This window comes from Erythranthe guttata, chromosome 3 (assembly GCF_056151865.1).
Source record: "Erythranthe guttata isolate IM_541 chromosome 3, IM_541, whole genome shotgun sequence".
NCBI classification, from domain to species: domain Eukaryota; kingdom Viridiplantae; phylum Streptophyta; class Magnoliopsida; order Lamiales; family Phrymaceae; genus Erythranthe; species Erythranthe guttata.
The window spans coordinates 15,053,322-15,071,657 of record NC_142535.1 but is presented as its reverse complement, the minus strand read 5'-3'; the positions used below and the strand labels follow the sequence as shown (position 1 = coordinate 15,071,657).

General features: G+C 33.6%; 2 protein-coding genes across 6 annotated transcripts; one reads left to right on the top strand and one right to left on the bottom strand.

Annotated features, from left to right (window-relative positions):
• The first annotated feature begins 5,154 nt into the window (after nucleotides 1-5,154).
• Nucleotides 5,155-15,487, top strand: LOC105966318 (Protein kinase superfamily protein). Of its 3 annotated transcripts, none has more exons than XM_088815616.1 (17): nucleotides 5,155-5,709; nucleotides 7,031-7,122; nucleotides 7,218-7,427; nucleotides 7,612-8,844; nucleotides 9,793-9,965; nucleotides 10,052-10,295; nucleotides 10,970-11,062; nucleotides 11,293-11,433; nucleotides 11,514-11,606; nucleotides 12,341-12,530; nucleotides 12,668-12,753; nucleotides 13,419-13,507; nucleotides 13,912-13,963; nucleotides 14,061-14,117; nucleotides 14,291-14,434; nucleotides 14,702-14,776; nucleotides 15,221-15,487. In XM_088815616.1, the coding sequence occupies exons 1-17, from the start codon at nucleotides 5,490-5,492 to the stop codon at nucleotides 15,326-15,328; spliced, it is 3,300 nt and encodes a 1,099-aa protein (XP_088671742.1). In that variant the 5' UTR covers nucleotides 5,155-5,489; the 3' UTR covers nucleotides 15,329-15,487. The 3 variants fall into 3 exon arrangements, with proteins under 3 accessions (XP_088671742.1, XP_088671741.1, XP_088671743.1); XM_088815615.1 differs by having other exon boundaries at nucleotides 14,699-14,776; XM_088815617.1 differs by lacking the exon at nucleotides 5,155-5,709 and adding an exon at nucleotides 5,988-6,034 and having other exon boundaries at nucleotides 14,699-14,776.
• A 221-nt stretch (nucleotides 15,488-15,708) lies between these two features.
• SIC (hydroxyproline-rich glycoprotein family protein) lies at nucleotides 15,709-18,132 on the bottom strand. 3 transcript variants are annotated; one of them, XM_088815618.1, is made up of 3 exons: nucleotides 17,942-18,132; nucleotides 17,026-17,330; nucleotides 15,709-16,832 (listed from the first exon to the last, which is right to left on the bottom strand). In XM_088815618.1, exons 2-3 carry the CDS (start codon nucleotides 17,291-17,293, stop codon nucleotides 16,066-16,068), a joined length of 1,035 nt encoding a protein of 344 aa, XP_088671744.1. In that variant the 5' UTR covers nucleotides 17,294-17,330; nucleotides 17,942-18,132; the 3' UTR covers nucleotides 15,709-16,065. The 3 variants fall into 3 exon arrangements, with proteins under 3 accessions (XP_088671744.1, XP_088671746.1, XP_012846656.2); XM_088815620.1 differs by having other exon boundaries at nucleotides 15,709-16,817; nucleotides 17,942-18,102; XM_012991202.2 differs by lacking the exon at nucleotides 17,942-18,132 and having other exon boundaries at nucleotides 17,026-17,902.
• Nucleotides 18,133-18,336: the final 204 nt, after the last annotated feature.

The window sequence follows — 18,336 nt, the reverse complement described above, 5'->3', positions numbered from 1 at the left end:
ATCATCGAAAATTGATTTATTCACAGTAACTTAATCTTTTATGTTAACATATAACTCCACTTTAACATCTGATTGCAGCAACAAATTTCTTTCGTTAAAATTATAGTGCAGGATTTGCTATCATTATCTGAACTAATAACAATATTGGGAATTGTTGCCTAACTTTTCGCTCTCCTCCTTCTAAGAGTGGAGATTGGATTTTTCATACATTGTTCTTAATGTCGAAACCTCATCCACAAAATTGTTGAAGAAATTAAGCAAGAAAAATGAAGATTTTGTTTTTTCTTGATTTTATTTCCTCTTCCGTGATGTAACTTTCATTTTAGTAGATTTTTGTAATGTTGTTTTCCATAACAACGCTTCGTCTTAAATTATTTATACACGCTTTTTTAAATAAAATTTCGTAAGTATATTTCAAAATTAGGTTATACCGTAAACAACGAGTTATTCTCAATTCTCTATTCTACCCCTTATAGGAATTAATTAATTCAAACAAAAATTTCATTCCGCAATCTTCATTTCTCTTTGCTAAACTAAATTATGTATCTTCTCTCTCGATACTTTCATAATTCTCTTATCTCTATATTCTCCATTTTCCCATATATTTCTTCTTTTTTCATCTCACGTATCTATTCTCTCTAATTTCTTTCATTTTCTCTTATTATCTATTTTCAGTACCATTTTCTCTAGCCCCCTTTTCCAATTTCTTAAATAGTTTTCCTTTATCCTCTCAATATATATATATATATATATATATATATATATATATATATATATATATATGAATTACACTCCACAATTTCGAATTTACGTTAAATGATTAATGTGATATTATTTAAAACAATGTTTCAATACATTAAGAATTAACTAATCAAACCAAATTAAAGCAAAATTTATATATTATGAAGGAAATCAAGATGTATATTGCAATCTTAATGATCGTTCGTTAAGTTGTGTAATGTTATGTTCAAGTCCTTTATGTATGAAGATTCCATAAAGCAATATAAATCATTATATATATATATATATATATATATATATATATATATATATATATATATATATATATATATATATATATAATATATATAGTGTTAAATACAAAAACACTCTTATACTATGGACTTTGTATCATATACCATCTGTATTACATATAAATAAAAGAAACCCCTCACATTAATTTTGTCCCCAAAATATAACGAAAATACCCCTACTCAAGCATATATATATATATATATATATATATATATATATATATATATATATATATATATATATATATATATATTTACTTGAGCCTTTTTTACTATATATTTTACCATTTTTAATCATATATACGTGCAAATTTTTGGTATTTATATTTTTTTCTCCAAAACATCTAATTCTTAGATTTTTTTAATTTTTGGAATAAAACCTTTTATTTTTGTCATTTTGAGTTTCTTCATTTTTTTTCTTAAATTTCTTCCGGTAGTTTAAACATCTTTACAATCATATTATTGTTGTGAATTTGAACTACCGGAAGACATTAAAGAAAAAAAGAAGAAATTCAAAATGACAAAAATAAAATGTTTTGTTCAGAAAAAAAAAATCTAAGTAATTAAATGTTTTGATGAAAAAAATAAAAATATCAAAATTTTCCAAGTAAAATTGATAAAAAAATGTCAAAAAATATAATGGAAAATGGATCAAACAAACCTTTTATTTATAGGCTTAGTTGGGGTATATTCGTCAGATTTTGCAAAAAAAATATAACAACAAGGGGATTTTGTATTTATGTGTAGTACAGGGGGTAAATGATACAAAGTCCATAGTTCATGGGTTTTTTTGTATTTAACCCAATATATATCTACATCTATATATTATATATTTATAAAAACGATTTGCAAAAAAGTTGGCCAAAACAGTGATGGATATCACGTTTTTCCTCTTTAATGCGAGGGAGATACTAAATAATTGCAATAACATATCTGGCACTCTTTTAATCTTTATTATGGGGTTTTAGTGATTTTTTTGAACACAAACATCTTGATATACAGGGATGGAAGGAATATTTGTAGGTAATAGCAGAAAATAAGTATATATTTATAAACCTTAATCAAAACAATGTAAGTTGAAGTATAGCATATCGAGAATATATGAGGATGAGTAGCATACTAAAAAAATATTAGTTTTGAAAGAGAAATTTATAGACTACGAATCAAATATCATTGAAAAACATCATTAAAAAACAAGTAATGCTAATGTTAAACGAATCTTAAACATAGTGGAAAAGATGTTTAGTCATGTGGTAATTCCTAGCAACTAATACTCGGTACTTAGTGTAACGAAGAAATAATAAGACTTTGATTAATAGTAATAGTATTAGTATAAAATTTTTTTTTTATTAATACATTATTATATTAAGACGACGATTGTATGAATACATTATTATATTTTGAATTTTTTTAATTTTTCAGATTTCAAATTAAAATCGATTATTTTAATCTGAAATTGAATTTTTTCGGAATACATTATTATATTTTGAATTTTTTTTATTTTCAGATTTCAATTTAAAATTGATTATCTATATCTATATCTATATAATATATAAATGGGAATAGACAATTGAAGTTTTTACATCTTCAAATTTGATCCTACTTTTATTTACTTTCTTTTATTTTGGTTTACTTGCCTTTTGTATTATATATTCCATTTAATTTAATTATCATCTCCACAAAACCGAATCTTCTTTGTTTTTTCCATATATTTTAATGCTCAATATATTACACATTTTATTACATAATTTATATAGATACTTCCACCAAATTTGATTAACTTTACATTTTTACAAATTTCTGATTTTATGTTATTTTTTATGCTTTTATTTCAATAAATTGTATTATATTTATTTATTTATTTTCACTATTTTGTAAATAAAACTCGATTTATCACTCTTTTGTATTTGATTTTATTTTCATTTTTTATTTCCATTTTTGCCCCACATTTTTCTAATATATATTTATATAATATATAAAAGATGAATTTTACTATCAATTTATTGACATTTGTCAATTTTATTATGTTATATATCCCGAATTTCATCCCATTTGTCAATTTGATTGGTGGGAAAAATAGCAAAAAACATGTCATCAATACATTTCATTTACATTCCACATCATTTTTGGAAATTAGTAGTATTACCATTAATTCAGCTCTATTAATCCAACTCTGCTTAATTATACAAATGATCATTCAAATCTTACCAATAAGGAAACCATATATCCATTTCTCTCTCTCTTTTTTTTTCTCCGAGTAAATATGGTCATTTCTCATTTTCATTTATTTTAAATTACCAGCCAAGATATCAAACAATTATATCTATTTATATTGGTATAGTTAAAGAAAATCTTTGAATTTTATTTACCATTAACCACATAATACATGGGATAACATAACAAATAAATTTATCTATTTTTGAAATTCAAATTCCTTCCTTCCTTTACAGCAATCTTGCATTAATTATAATATTATTTTCCTTATATATAATTTCCACTCGAGCTATAAAATGGGCATCCGACGCCTTCACTTTCATATCCGTTCCGTTTTATATTTGTTTATTCGTGTAATGTTATTTTTTTCTTTATTCTACATTCGTTACTTTGTTATTTCCCGTATTATGTATTTTACTTGACCATATACTTTAAAAAGGTGTTATTTTGATGAAGATTTGATCATGTTTCACCCTTGCAGATAAATGATCGAGGTCGAGAAACTAATAGGATCGTCTCACACTTGGGGAATGTTAATTCAATGTATGATATAAAAAGTGATTTTTTTTTTTACGCGTTGACTTATTTTTTTGTACTCCTTTGTCTTAGTTCGCTTCATTACTTTTTAATTATTGTTTTATCATTTTTTTTACTGTTTTGCAAATACCGAGATGAGATTTGAATTTTTTTTGCATCATCATCACATTACTACTACGGTGGTTGATTCACCTTTGCCATTTTTCTTAATATATGTTTAAAAAAAAATAATTTGATTTATTTTTTCAATTCTCTTTGTAGCATTTGAGTAACTCTTTTGTTAAAACTGCTGAATAGTAATTCTTTGTAGCATTTTTTTAATATATGTTGAAATTAGGTTTTAGTTTTTTTTTCCTTTTTTCATTTTTATTTTCAGTATTGGTATTAGTATTATCAATGTTGGTTTTAGTATTAGTAGTAGTAGTATTATCAATGTTGGTTTTAGTATTAGTGTCAATATTAGGGTGGCATGGGCAATTGTACGCCGCAATGTCCAGAGTTAAAAGTAGATTTCAGATAAAGATATTTATCAATTCAGAATCGGGCGATATAACTAACTTTACGATCAATGTTGCGTTCACAAAAAGATTTTCAGCGAATATGAAGGTAAATTACAAACAAATGTATATTTTGATTCAATAAAACATTTTTTTTTTATATTATTTAAATGTATGTCAATTGTTCAAAGTTTTCGTTCGTTTTATTTTATCCAAAATAATTTTAAAAAAAAAATTGATCCCGTGCATCGCACGGGTGAATTACTAGTATAATAGTACATGATTAAATTATAAAAACCATTTTATGACAATTAATTGATTGATGGATTAATTATCCACAACAATATTATTTTTAATAAATAGAAGAAAAAGAAAATCAGATAATATCCCTCACTAGGTTATATAATTAGAGGTAAGGACGAACCCTAATTTTAATTTTGATTAAAAAAAAAAATAGGTTTCAATTTCTAATTATCATTTAAGCTTAGTTCTTTTTATGTATTTTTAAATTATTGTGCCAAATTTACCCATATAAATCACTTGACCTTCAATTTTTGAATTTTCGGATTTCGAGTTTTGAGTTTCGAATTTTCGACTTTTCGAGTTTAGGGTTTGAGGTTTTCTTATTTTCTTTCTTCCTCTCAAGTCATATATGATTTCAATAATTATTGTTTCGACTTTCATCAAATAGTAAACTAAATAAAATTTATATGGCTGTCGTTATTTTGAAGTAGTCTCCTATCACCACGCAGCATAAATCCAGAAAAAATAAAAAACATGTTTTTACAAATCAATTAAAAAATAAATAATAAAAAAAGTTAAAATAAACAAATAAATAAATAAAATCATCCCTTCCTACAGTGCTACCTAATTACTCCATAACCACTGTTTTATCACTAATTAATTATTGCGTTTTACCCTAACGGACTTGTTTGAAAGTTTGAACTCATAAAGCAAAAACACCAACTGTAGAGAAAAAACCCAATTCCCCTGTTTTCTTTTTCCGCGCACTCCCAATTTTTTTTCTTTTTTCAAACACCTTCATCCACTCTTCTTCTTCTTCGTCGTTGCGTCGAAGAATCAGCTGTTTTCGTTGCGCGTTTTTTTGATGTGCTTTCGTTTCGCTATACGGTCTGCCAAAAAGCGCAGCTGATTGAAGGGAGCAGCTCGTGTGTGTGTGTGTGTGTATTACTGGCGGAGGTCAGAAATGGCGGAACCGAGTCGAAACGGCGGCGCCTCCGCGTTCTTTTCCGGCGTCGGGATTCCGTCCGGGTTGAACCGGATCAAGACTCGACCGGCTGATGGGAATTCGGGAGCTGAAGACGCCGATCAGTTTAACGAGGGGTATTCGATTTCGGGAACTCATATGAAGCAGAAATTCAAGGCTCCCAATAAAGGACATGCGAAATTCGGGCATTCTAAAGAAGGTTTGGATTTTTTTTCACCTGTATGGGAAAATTATATTTTATTTTAATTCCACATGTTTTATTTTCAGACTTATTGGCATGTTTTATTTGGAATTTGCCTTTTAATCCTTAATTTTGGCCTTTTGGGATGGGATAATCATGCTGTTTTTGCTTTGTCAGTAAAATATTAGGAGTATATGTAGTTGATCAACGGTTTAAGCTCGAATGGTTGTTGAGGAATTTAAATTCAGGAAATCAGCCCAACAATCTTATCTAGTTCTCCCTGTTTGGCAGGTGATCTGTATAGTTCGAGGACTCGTGATAACGGCGACATAGGAAAAAAAGGGTAGATAATCTGGTGTTTAAGTTATTTAATTGGAATTGCAATAGGAATTGTTCATTAAGGTGTGGTTCTCTTGTGGATTCATGGCAATAAATAACCTTGACTAATAATTTATGATTATTAGCATTAGAACTCGGATGTGCTGGAAAATCACCGTTTCTTGATTTTGAGATATTGATGGTGGAGTGTTTTTACTCATCTTTTCTTACTTCTGTGGATTATATAAATTCTCTCAGTGATTCAATGAATTTTGGAGTTTGGGTATTTTGGAGTGGGTTATATACGTGTCAACAGCATGCAAGAAGATAGCGTAGGTAATAATAGGGTTGTCGTCCTACTGATCGGTGGGTAGAAGAAGTATGTGAAGTAAGCCTCGCGACTGAGTGATCTCAGAATTTTACTTGGCATTTAATTACTTTGCCTTTTATGAATCTGGCCTTTCTCCGGATTGAATTGCTTTTTCATCACCCTCTCCACAAAAAAAAAAAAAAAAAAAGAAAAAAAAAAAGATGGAAAACACAAAATGAACAGAAATGTTCATGAGAACGTTTTTCTCGCACTGAACCTCTTTGCACATCCAACCCTTTTAACATTTCTAGCAGAAACCATGTTTGTATAAACAGATATCTTCCTTTTAGATTCACATTTAATGAGACTTCATGGCATAGGATATTTTATTCGAATGCAAGAAAGGTTCAAAATCCCATTCCGTATTTTAAGCTTCTGAATTTACTGAGAATTGTCGAGAAGTTAACTTTAAAGACTGGAGGATCAATCGGTGCAGAAACTGACCCTTTAACACGCTCTCTATCACTCTCTCTCTCTCTCTCTACGACTGCGCGCACACACACACACACACACACGCAAACATATAGCTCTATACCCATATCTTTTCATCTAGCAATTTGGTAAAATCTATTAGGATATCCTATTAATAATTCTTCATCTGTTACAAAGAAAATGGTATTAACAATTTTTCTAAAATTGCTTATGAGGCAGGATTTCGCAAAGGGAGGAAGATAGCTCGGTGGTTAACTTCATCCCTTTTTAAGGATTCTGATCAATCATTAGAAGATTTCCCCTGTACACAGGTGAGACTTCTTTAGCGAATCTCAGTTGTTTGTATTAAAATGCTTGTTCTCTACCCTTTCTAGATGGTATTGAACTCATGCAAGTAATATGACAGTCTAGTGCCTTGGAGCTCAACAGGCCTGGCAAGGAGGAGGACTGCGGAAGAAAATTGCGCAGGATGGGAAAGAATTCATCTGTAGATTCAACAAAAAATTCACCTACATATAAAGTGCCGAAATGTGTAAAAAGTTTTTCACATGAACTGGGTCCGAAAGGTGGTATCCAATCTGATCATCACAGGGCTCACAGTTATAATGATTTGAAGGTATAACTGATTTATTGCACAAATTTTTGGTTGTTCTATTAGTTTTTTGTTGAATTAAATCTTGTTGCTTGGTGTTTCAAGTTGCTACATTTAAGAATCTTCTCTCAAAATCAGTTCGAGTTTATTTTTCATGTTCTTGTTTATATCGATAAACAGTGGCATTAACCTATAACATGCCATTTAGGAGCTCTTGGGGTCGCTTCGTTTGAAGTTCGATGCTGCAAAAGAAGTTGTGGACATAGAGCTTGGTTCTTTTTCGCGGGACATGCTGCAAGTTTTGCAGAACGATGATTCCCTAACACCAAATGAATGCAAGATGGCAGAGGGACTTTTTGATCTTGCTCAACACTGTATTGACATGACTTCTCTAGACTTCCGCAGGAAATGTGAAACAATCGTCCAAGATTTGACAGTGAAGAGACAGACATGTGAGGCTGGACTGCTGAAATTATTATTCACACGAGTCCTATTCATATTGACTCGGTGCACAAGATTGCTGCATTTTGAGAAGGACAGTGGGATTGTGAATGAGCAATCAATCGACAAGTTCAGAGAATGTTTACAAAGGATTCCTTCAGTGGACATGAATTGGGTTGTGAAAAAGGGGTTTGGAGATTCTGATGCAGGTTATACTAAGAAGCAAAAAGGAGATGTCAAGCAAAAGTTGCAGGGTAAAGATCATAGAGGTGCTCCTTCTCGGGCAACTGAAAGCAGGTCTAAGGAGTCTGCTCACGAGCAGCACACTGGAATCAGAACGAGACACATGTCTATTGAGCAAACAAGATCTCAAAATGCATCTACCGATCTTTTAGATAGCAAGCAGTTTCATATAATTGATGACATATTTCAGATGGAATCTATGAACGGGGATAAAGAGAACTATTTGGATGATTCTACTTTAGTAATTTGTCGGATATGTGAAGAACAAGTTCCTGCTGTTCATTTGGAGCCACATTCTTATATATGTGCTTTTGCAGATAAATGTGTTTCAAAACATTTAGATGTGAATGAAAGTCTCCTTAAACTTGCAGAGTTACTGGAACACCTGTTAGAGTTGCTCAGTTCAAGCAGTCATGAAACTTACGTAAACCCTGAAATTTTGAGGGTACGGACCACTGATTCTACACTAACTACAGAAAGTTGTTCACCTAAATGTAGTGAGTGGAGGAGTAAGGGGATGGATGGAATGCTGGAGGATCTCCATGAGATGGATACTGCATGCATTGAAGATTCCCCTCTTGCAAACTTGATGAACTTGAAAAGTCATTTGCTAACAAAAGTAAACCAATATGGCTCACCATCCACCTCTAATGGAAGCATGACATCAACATCATCCACAAATAGTCCTCGTGCAGGAAATTTCGACATCTTTTGGTTAGATCAAAATAATTTATCTGATCAAGAAGACATACAACAGGTTTGACTTCCTCGACCCTTTCATGTAGTTACATCGAAACAAGTAAATGATCACATCGAATTGATTTTTATATGAAATCCTATTTTATGGTTGAATTTACCAGGGTATTAATGATAAATATTTCACAGAATAAGATGAAGTGAAGAGTTTCCATTAAGTATGATCTACATTGGACCACCAATTTAGATATAGTGTATGTAGATATAGAAAGATGAAAGGAAACATAAGGCATAAAATATAGAAGTTGAACTCCTAGTATTTTGAATGTCAACCTCATCAGTTCTAAGAGTTAATCTTCATGACTGCTTACGAGAAACCATAGTTAGTGTCATGTAGATAAGCATAGATATTAGCACTTCAGAAATGGGAGAGAGTTTTGAATTATGTTGTGGCAATTTTGGTTAACCATGGGCCCAGACTGTAAGAAGTTATTATGACTCTTTGATGTATGTACACATGATCTTTGAGTGGTACTTCATGAAACTAATAATAAGGGTATAAATTCTGATTTATTAGGGAACCTCATCCAAGAATACATTGTACTAACCTTGAAAAACTCCAGCTCCAAATAAAGGGGCGAGGCTTTGGATCCAACATAGGTTCCAAGTGTAGACAATCCTCTCAAAGCTGACTTAAACTGGATTAGACGATGTTGATCTCATTTAACCTTTTCCGAGCAGAACACTGTGCTGCTATGCTATTGAGTGATGTGGAAGGATCCTTGACCAGCCTTATTGGATTCATGGTGCATCTTATGATTTCTATATTTTTCTAAGGGATTATTGGCTTTTATGCTACTTCATTAGCAAATTAGAATTGCATGTGATGATCATTCCCTTCCTTTATGAGTTTTAACATGCAGAAATATACAAATTTGACTGTGCATTTTATTTGCATAGCATTAAAAAGTTAATTTACAAAGTGTTATTCTTTGAATTTGATTTGCAGATCAATGACCTGGCTGATATTGCCCGCTGCGTGGCAGGGACTGATCTTTTAGAAGAAGGTTCCCATGAGTTGTTACTTGCTTGTTTGCATGACCTGCAAGAGATTTTGCAACATAGCAAGTATAAAGCACTACTAGTGGATACCTTCGGTGGTCGAATTGGTAGCCTCCTGAGGTAATTGTTTAAAAGGACAAGAAAAGGTACATAATTGCGTAATGATTCTTTAGTAAAGCAATCAACATTCTTCCATTGATGTGCAGAGAGAAATATATACTTGCTTGCGATCAAGTGGATAAAATTGATGATATTGGATGTCCAGAAAGCGCCAGATCCTTGCTGGACAGTGCATCTCAGAGTAGCACGACATCAACTCCTTCACATCCTGCACATAAAGAACGTACAAGCATTGATGACTTTGACATTATCAAACCAATCAGCAGAGGAGCCTATGGGAAAGTCTTTCTTGCTAGAAAACGAGCTACAGGGGATCTGTTTGCGATTAAGGTATGTGTTAGAGTGTTTAAGCTCCTGTTATATATTCTAGGATCTGGTAAAATTATATTAACCTTTACACATTTTGGAAGCCAAGAGGGAGAAGGGATATCTTACAATTACAATTTTATATGTCTGTGACCCTAATTTGTTGTCGGTTACATATGAATATGTAGGAATGTCAGACAGATTTCTGTTGTTGAAATGACTTAAAAGCTGCTGAACATAGATTTTTCGGCTATTTGTACTTGTAATTATAGATGCACGAATGATTCATATTACGTCTCAAATAGTACTATACTTGGCATGGATGTTAAATATGAACTGAAGATATCTTTTAATTTTCATCTAATAGCCAGTGTTTACTTCCTCCTTGTATAAAAATAGCATGTAGCTGTTAACACTCTCTGGACAGTACTCTTTAGAGCTCACTATACAGTTCCAGGGTTGTAGATATTTTTTTCTAGTGTCGTGCACCTTTTTCTGTCCTATGTAATTATGGTGAAAAGGAGTACTTCTAAATCACCTTAAGGGTCCATGTCGATTATTATACAGACCATAACAATCTCATTCAAATATTGCCTTATAATACTTGATCTCAAGTTTTCATTTTCTGGCTTTTGTACGAAGTTACCTCTTACCTCTAATGTTCAATTTAGAGATGATATGATCTGCTGGAAGTGCAGGTACTCAAGAAATTGGATATGTTAAGGAAGAATGATATCGATCGGATATTAGCCGAGCGCAATATATTAATCGCTGTTCGGAACCCTTTTGTGGTAATTTACTTTACTAATTTAATTCACCAAAACCAACATTATTTTGGAATCTGCAAGTTGAGTAAATTCTTTGTCTATACCAACTATGTTATGAAAGTTATTCAACAACCGAAACGACTATCCTATCAAATAAATCAGTTGAAAGTAACTTCTGTTGTCAAACTAGAAAACATGTGAGTTTTATCATGCTTGATCATGTATTAACGTAGACTGTGATATTTGCTTCACAGGTTCGATTTTTTTACTCATTTACCAGTACAGACAACCTCTATTTGGTCATGGAATATCTCAACGGTGGAGATTTATTTTCTCTGCTAAAAAAGGTCGGTTGCCTTGAGGAAGCTGTTGCTCGTACCTACATTGCTGAATTGGTAAAATTTTCAAATTATATCTGCAAATAAGCTCTTTATTTTCTGTTAGCAGTTTGTAAGTATAGTTCGGCATCCTGCAGGTACTTGCATTGGAATACCTTCATTCTCTTGGAATAATACATCGTGATCTGAAACCAGACAACATATTAATTGCCCATGATGGGCATATTAAGGTATTTTCCACATTGAATATGTTCTTCTTTGCTGATTAAGGATTCTTTTATGGTTCAAAAGGCAAATAGAAGTTATGTCAGGAGAGTCCCGCATAGTTTTTTTTTTGGCTTCTTGTGGTAAATTTATTTTAGCTGAGGATATGACTATGTTTATTATGCTTCCCAAATCGTTTTCGCTTTTATCATTTCCAAAACATGTGTTTGTTCAGTTTTTCAATTAACTTTTTAAGAATTGGGAACTCTTAAAACGTGTGTCCACAGATCATTTGACTTGCCATAGTAGAAAATGTGTCAACTAAAATACAAACATATTTCTTCCAAAATATGATTTGACCTCTACATTAAAATTGGCTCTCTCTCAATGTACAACTCAATACACAAATAAACATTACTTATTTTTAGAATCATTTTCCGAAAACACCTCAACTCCCAAAACAAAATGGTGATGGCCCTTGGAAGTCTTTCCAAACATAGAAGCCGGAATTTCACTGTGGGTTTCTTAGAGAAGTTGGTTATGAAAGGACAAAGAGGTGATACAATCTTCTGACACACCAAGAATCTTGTAAATGCTAAAGTTATGCCATATTTATTTGGTCTACCCTGATAAAAAAAATAATTAGAATATTAGTTGTAAGGTTGTATAGTTGGCACAAAAGACATGTCCATCCATTTATCTGTTAGAAGGTTTTCATTATGATCATGAGTTACTAACAAGTCTTGCGTAACTTTATCAGCTTACCGACTTTGGATTGTCAAAAATTGGCCTGATGAATTGCACCACTGAGCTGTCCACCCAAGAGACACAAAAAAATTACTTTTTAGATACAAATGGTCAGCTCAATACTGATACAGCGGACAGTCACCGGTCAGCTGTTGGTACCCCAGACTACTTGGCACCTGAAATTCTTCTTGGATCAGAGCATGGTTAGGCATTTATGTAGTTTATTTTCAATGCGTGTTAAACACTCTTCTCATTCTCTAATTCTTTTCCATATTCGAAATCTACCAAAATGCTGGGGAAACAAGACATATTGATTACAGCCTTCTGGATGCACCTGTAGGTTATGCTGCAGATTGGTGGTCCGTGGGGATAATCTTATTTGAATTTATAACTGGAGTCCCTCCATTCAATGCAGAACATCCGGAGGTAATTTGATAAAATTTAGATCTCAAAGATAAACTATTTGCTACAAATAATTGTATCACATAACAACTTTCTGTAACCTGTTCTGCATGGGGCATAAGAGTGGGAGGGGAAACCCTGATTTAGAAATTTCTAAGCGCAGGAGTTGCCTTAAAAAAATTGAAATACTTGATATATACATCTCATGCTAGGTTAGCTTTTGATATAATTATACTGTCTTTGGTAATTTCTGATTGTTGGTCCTATGGGTATCAGCTACTTAGATATGTAGCTCTATATCTTGCTGGGGTGTTTCTAAATGATTTTCCCTGCCAAGGTTTTTGAGAACTCAGTCCTACCTCTGTTCAGGCCGTGACGGTTTGGACTCTTTTAACCTGTTTTACATTTAAAAAAAGCTAGACAATGGTTGATATCGACTATTCTTAAGTACTTTTGGTCCGGAGTTTATAGAAAATGGTTGATATCGACTATTCTAAAGTTAGTTCAGGCACTTTATGCCTTGTTTGACACACTTAAGTGCTTCCCTATGATTGATGAAATGTTAACTTGTTACTATGTGGTTAAGAGACAGTTCTGATGTTCTTTGTGATGATTAGATCACCTTGTTCTTTTATTTATTAATCCAAAAAAAAAAGTCCCTAACATTTTGCCTTTTCTTGGTTTGACAGAACATTTTTGACAACATTCTTAACAGAAAAATTCCGTGGCCATCCGTTCCTACTGAAATGTCTTATGACACCCAAAATCTGATTGACAGGTTTGTAATATTCAAAATGATCAACAAGAAAAAGATATAACGATGTTCGCACTGTGAGTCAATGATTGTCAAATGACTAGTGTGCTTATAGCATAGGACAATTCCAATGTAAATAACGGTTATCCAGAATAATTTCACTGCAGATCCATATAATTCTTATGCTAGCAAGAACAATTTAAAAAACTAAGAAGATAGTTTAATGTTACAATCAATCGAGTCCCATAGTCGTCAATCACCTTTGAAAGAGATAATAAATTCTAGCTCTTTGATGCTTTGCGAATTTAAAAATACCTCAACCCTGTTGTTGTTAATCATCTCTCTTGTGTAAATTAGTCGACCCTTATCGTCTTTTCTATTTTGTCTTTTTGGTGTGCATTAGCTGAATTATATCGAATTTGGCACAGGCTTCTTGTTCACGATCCAGATGGGCGCCTAGGAGCAAAAGGAGCGTCAGAGGTGACATACACTTATTTCAATTTAGCTACTCACTTGTGTAATCTGAAGATTTACTATTACCATCTGAACTGTATTTCTCCTTTATATTTCGACCCAGGTAAAAGCACATTCCTTTTTCTCGGGAGTGGATTGGGACAATCTTACCTTACAAAAGGTGCGAGATCATTATGCTATAACTTGACAGTTTTATTGCACATTGCAAATCACGTGCGTCACATTGTTCATTCTTTCGTAGCAAAGTTCTTAATTGTCATATGACGCCACTGTGCCAAAACCCGATTTGGCAACTATGTGCTGAATGTCAATTTGTGGTAAATGTTTATGTAGGCTGCATTTGTACCACAACCTGAGAGTATTGATGACACAAGCTATTTTGTATCCCGATATAATTCAGCTGGAATGGAAGTTGACGAAGCTTCTGTTAGTTCAGATTCTCATAGTTCAGAGTTGCACATAAATTCTGGACCAGAAGTAAGTTTTCTTGCTCATAGTTCGCTATAATTCATTAGCAATGGTGAGAACATTCATGCTGAGTGGAGGCACAACATAGTATTTAAGAAAACCATCACATGAATATTTCACTTTCTTTCTTGCTTTACGAGAAATTGAAGCTGTATAGTTGAGATACATTACGACATTCAAAACTGTGAAGATGATCCCATTTCATGGAAATATTTACATTGCGTTTGTCATTATTGCCATATGAAGGCATTCTGATTTTCTTTCTCGTTTCAGAAGATGGATGAATGTGGTGATCTTGCCGAGTTTGATTCTTCACCTATTGATCTTTCGTTGATAAATTTCTCTTTCAAGGTATGTGTGGCAAGGTCCCTTTTCACATTGCAGTTCTGAAGTTAAATTTGTTTTCTTTGGTCATACACTTACTTTTCACTTTTACGTTCAAAGACTGATCACCTTCCGTTTTTCTATGTCCATGTTTGGCATTAATTCTTCTAAAAATCTTTCAACTCGCATTAAGAATTACTTCGCCTTGTGCGCAGATAAAATGTACATGTTGCTAGCTGGCTGCTAGTGTGCAGTAGTCTCTACTAATATACTAGCCATTCTATTCCTTTTATAACATACTCATCATTATTCAAATTCTTGTAATATCACTTCAACACTTTAAACCAGTTCAATTGCACCATTTCAAATCCCAGTATTCTCATCAAGCTGATTATTTTTTCTTCTGCAGTGTATTCTTTCGTCGACGTATATTTAACTGATACGGACTTGTCTATAAAAATTAAATTGCAGAATTTATCACAGCTGGCATCGATCAATCAGGACGTGCTCTTGCAGAGTGGCAAGGAGTCGTCAAAATGCTCGTCTCCGTGCAGAGGTCTAAATCACCCTGGCTCTTGATTTTCTTTCCCCTTCTCTGTCGAGTCATTCAGAAAGAAAAAAAGAAAAAGAAATGCAGTGTATTTTATAAAAGAACTAGTGGGGAATGAGAAGCATATATATGTTGCCCCCTTAAAATGCATCTTCCATAATTTATCTATGTTTTCTCCTTTTTTTCTATTTGTCAATTTTTTTTTGTTTGTTGCAGTTAATATTGATTAAAGCATTTTCTCACTCGAGTAATTTCGAAAATCAAAACTCTATATACAAATGACTTCGGGCTCGAGTCATACTTATAGAGTACATAATCAATATTTAAAATGTGTTTTCCAATTTACGAAGGGCATCTAAAACTAAGATCACTCCACCTACGTGAATCGCGAGATAACGATCAGAATTCCTTTGTCTGAAAATTGCAATATTCTATCAGGCACAAATTGTTATTACATGCAATTTTGAGCATGAAGAGAAATACGATACATACTGATTCAGAGTACATATACTGTGAATAAGAAACATACAACAGCAGCCCAAGAATCAAAGGTACCCCTACAAAATCACTACATGAAACAGGTAATAAACCTCGAACTGATCCATAAATCCCCTCATTCTAATTTTGTATATCATTTTTTTCAAAAGCTAATTTCTCATCCTGCTAAAAGTTAAAGCTTTTCGTCATAGGTCTCTCCTATATGCATACACACATTATAATTCGGGGAGATAGAGAGAGAGAATGAGAGAGAGTCTCACTTTATCCTTCACAAAACTGGCTGCTCATCAACAGCTTCATCGGTCGAGTCGTTGAAAGAGGCAGCAAGATACTCAGCAAGGCTCTGCTGAGAAATCGACGTCTTTGCAGCTTCTGGAGAAACTTTAGCTCTCTTCACAGTTATGGATTTTGGAAGCCATGATTGATCAGAACCGAGGGCATCAACTCCCTTCCAAATAACAGGTGTCAACATCTTCCATGGATCTTCCACCATTTCTTTTCTGTAATACAAATCCGGCCGTTGATCTGCCGAGACTGAATTGTGAGAACCTGCCCCTCTATTGCCTTGTGATCGACCCCTGCCTCCTCTTCCAGAATTGTTGTGGGAATTACTATTGTACTCACCTCTGCCTCGACCATAATTAGTATGGGAAGAATCCCCTTGTCGGAAACTAGGGCTGGTGAAATTATTACCACCTCGAGGGAAATTGGGCGGAGTGGCATAGTTAACGTGATTTTGATTGAAATTGGGTCGCGGGCTCTGATTGAAATGGGGTCGTGGGCTCTGATGGAAATTGGTTCGCGGGCTTTGATTGAAATGGGGTGGCGGGGCCTGATTGAAATGTGGCGGCGGGGCCTGATTGAAATGTGGCGGCGGGGCCTGATTGAAATGTGGCGGCGGGGCCTGATTGAAATGGGGTGGCGGGCCCTCACTGAAATGGGGTTCCGGTGCATGGGATATTCTCTGACCTGGAGCGTTGACATGTGTATTCTGATAAAGCGGCGGCGGTGGTAACATACCTTCGTAAAGAGGTCCTGTTATAGCCATTGAAAACCATTAATAAATTCTTCTCAAAAAAGAAAAAAGAAAGAAAGAAAATGTATTTTCATACTGTGGACATGCAGCAATCGAATATATTTATACAGAGTTAAAACAAGAAGCCATAAAGATTCAATTAGTAAACTAAAATTGTGGATCAGTGCGATTTCAGTAAAATAAGTAAATTACTCTGAGGGGGTGTGTTGTAATGTGTTTGCGGGAACTGAGGGGAGACGTTGTTCCTCCTTTTGCTTCCGGAAAATGCTGCCATGGGGTCCGTGTAAAAATCAAATCTTGAAGAAGTATTGTGAAGTGGAGCCGTAGAGGCAGATTCACTTTCAATTAAAGGGTTGGAAAGGCCACCCAATGAATTGTGAGGGTGGGTCGTTTCTCGTGTTTGGGCAGCTTCTGTTCGCATTGCGTTTAGCCTTTCTCTTCTTTTCTCAGATTCCTCCATTTTCACTTAAGTGCTTAAACACAGTTTATGACAACCTCTGCAATACAGCAACACAGACATTTCTATCAAACCACAAGTATTCAGACGACAAATAAATAAATAAACTATCTACATGAAACGACCATCAATTGGAGTTACAAAAATACGAGATTATCAGAGGCTAAGTACTGTGGGAGGTCGATTTAATGTCTAATGATTCCAATTTGATGCCAAAGGGATCAATACTCAAAGATTGGACGAACAACGAATCAGTTTTTATCGGAAAATAAGAAAAGCTACTGGAATTATAGCATGTTACTGTTTATGGTTTGTGCGCACAGAGAGCGTAAATACGAAACCACCATTACAGTAATTGGTGTGTATTCAGTAAAACCATATCATACCGTATTGGCATTTCGGTACAAAAAGAATTCGTTTACCCAACAAAATTCAGTTCTACCAATTCTGTAAATAATTCATAAACAACAAGAAATCAAGCCTATTGCAAGAAGTGAACGAAATTCAGCAAGGCGTATTGAACTATAATAGTATGATTTTTTAGCAGCAACCCAAATACCCAATCTGGAATTAGGGTTCTTAACTTAATAAAAGATCAAATATACACAAACAACAACAAATTTAATAAATAATCAAACAATAGGAATATACCTAATTCAAAATAAGGCGTTTCTTTCAGATGTGAGCTGGGCCGGCTCTACTGGGGGAAGGGTGGAGAGGCGTCGCCGCGGCGGCGGCCGATGGCAAATAGAGAGACGTTCGGCCGGAAGGCGGCGGGGTGAAATCTGAAAAGGCGGTGAAGATGAATTCTTAAACGTATCGGTGGAAATTGGATTCTTATATGGCCCTGAAATTACACTTTGCAACCTTAAACAATAATAATAGTACTTTGCAACCTCAAAATACAATAAATCATTCGGAATGCACCCTGAATTCAATAATAACACAATTTCATTTTATATTGGTTTTTCAAAATTTTATTTCCAGGGTGTAAAATAACAAATTAAAATTTTATTTTATTCAAGCTCTAACCTAATTTCGAGCGC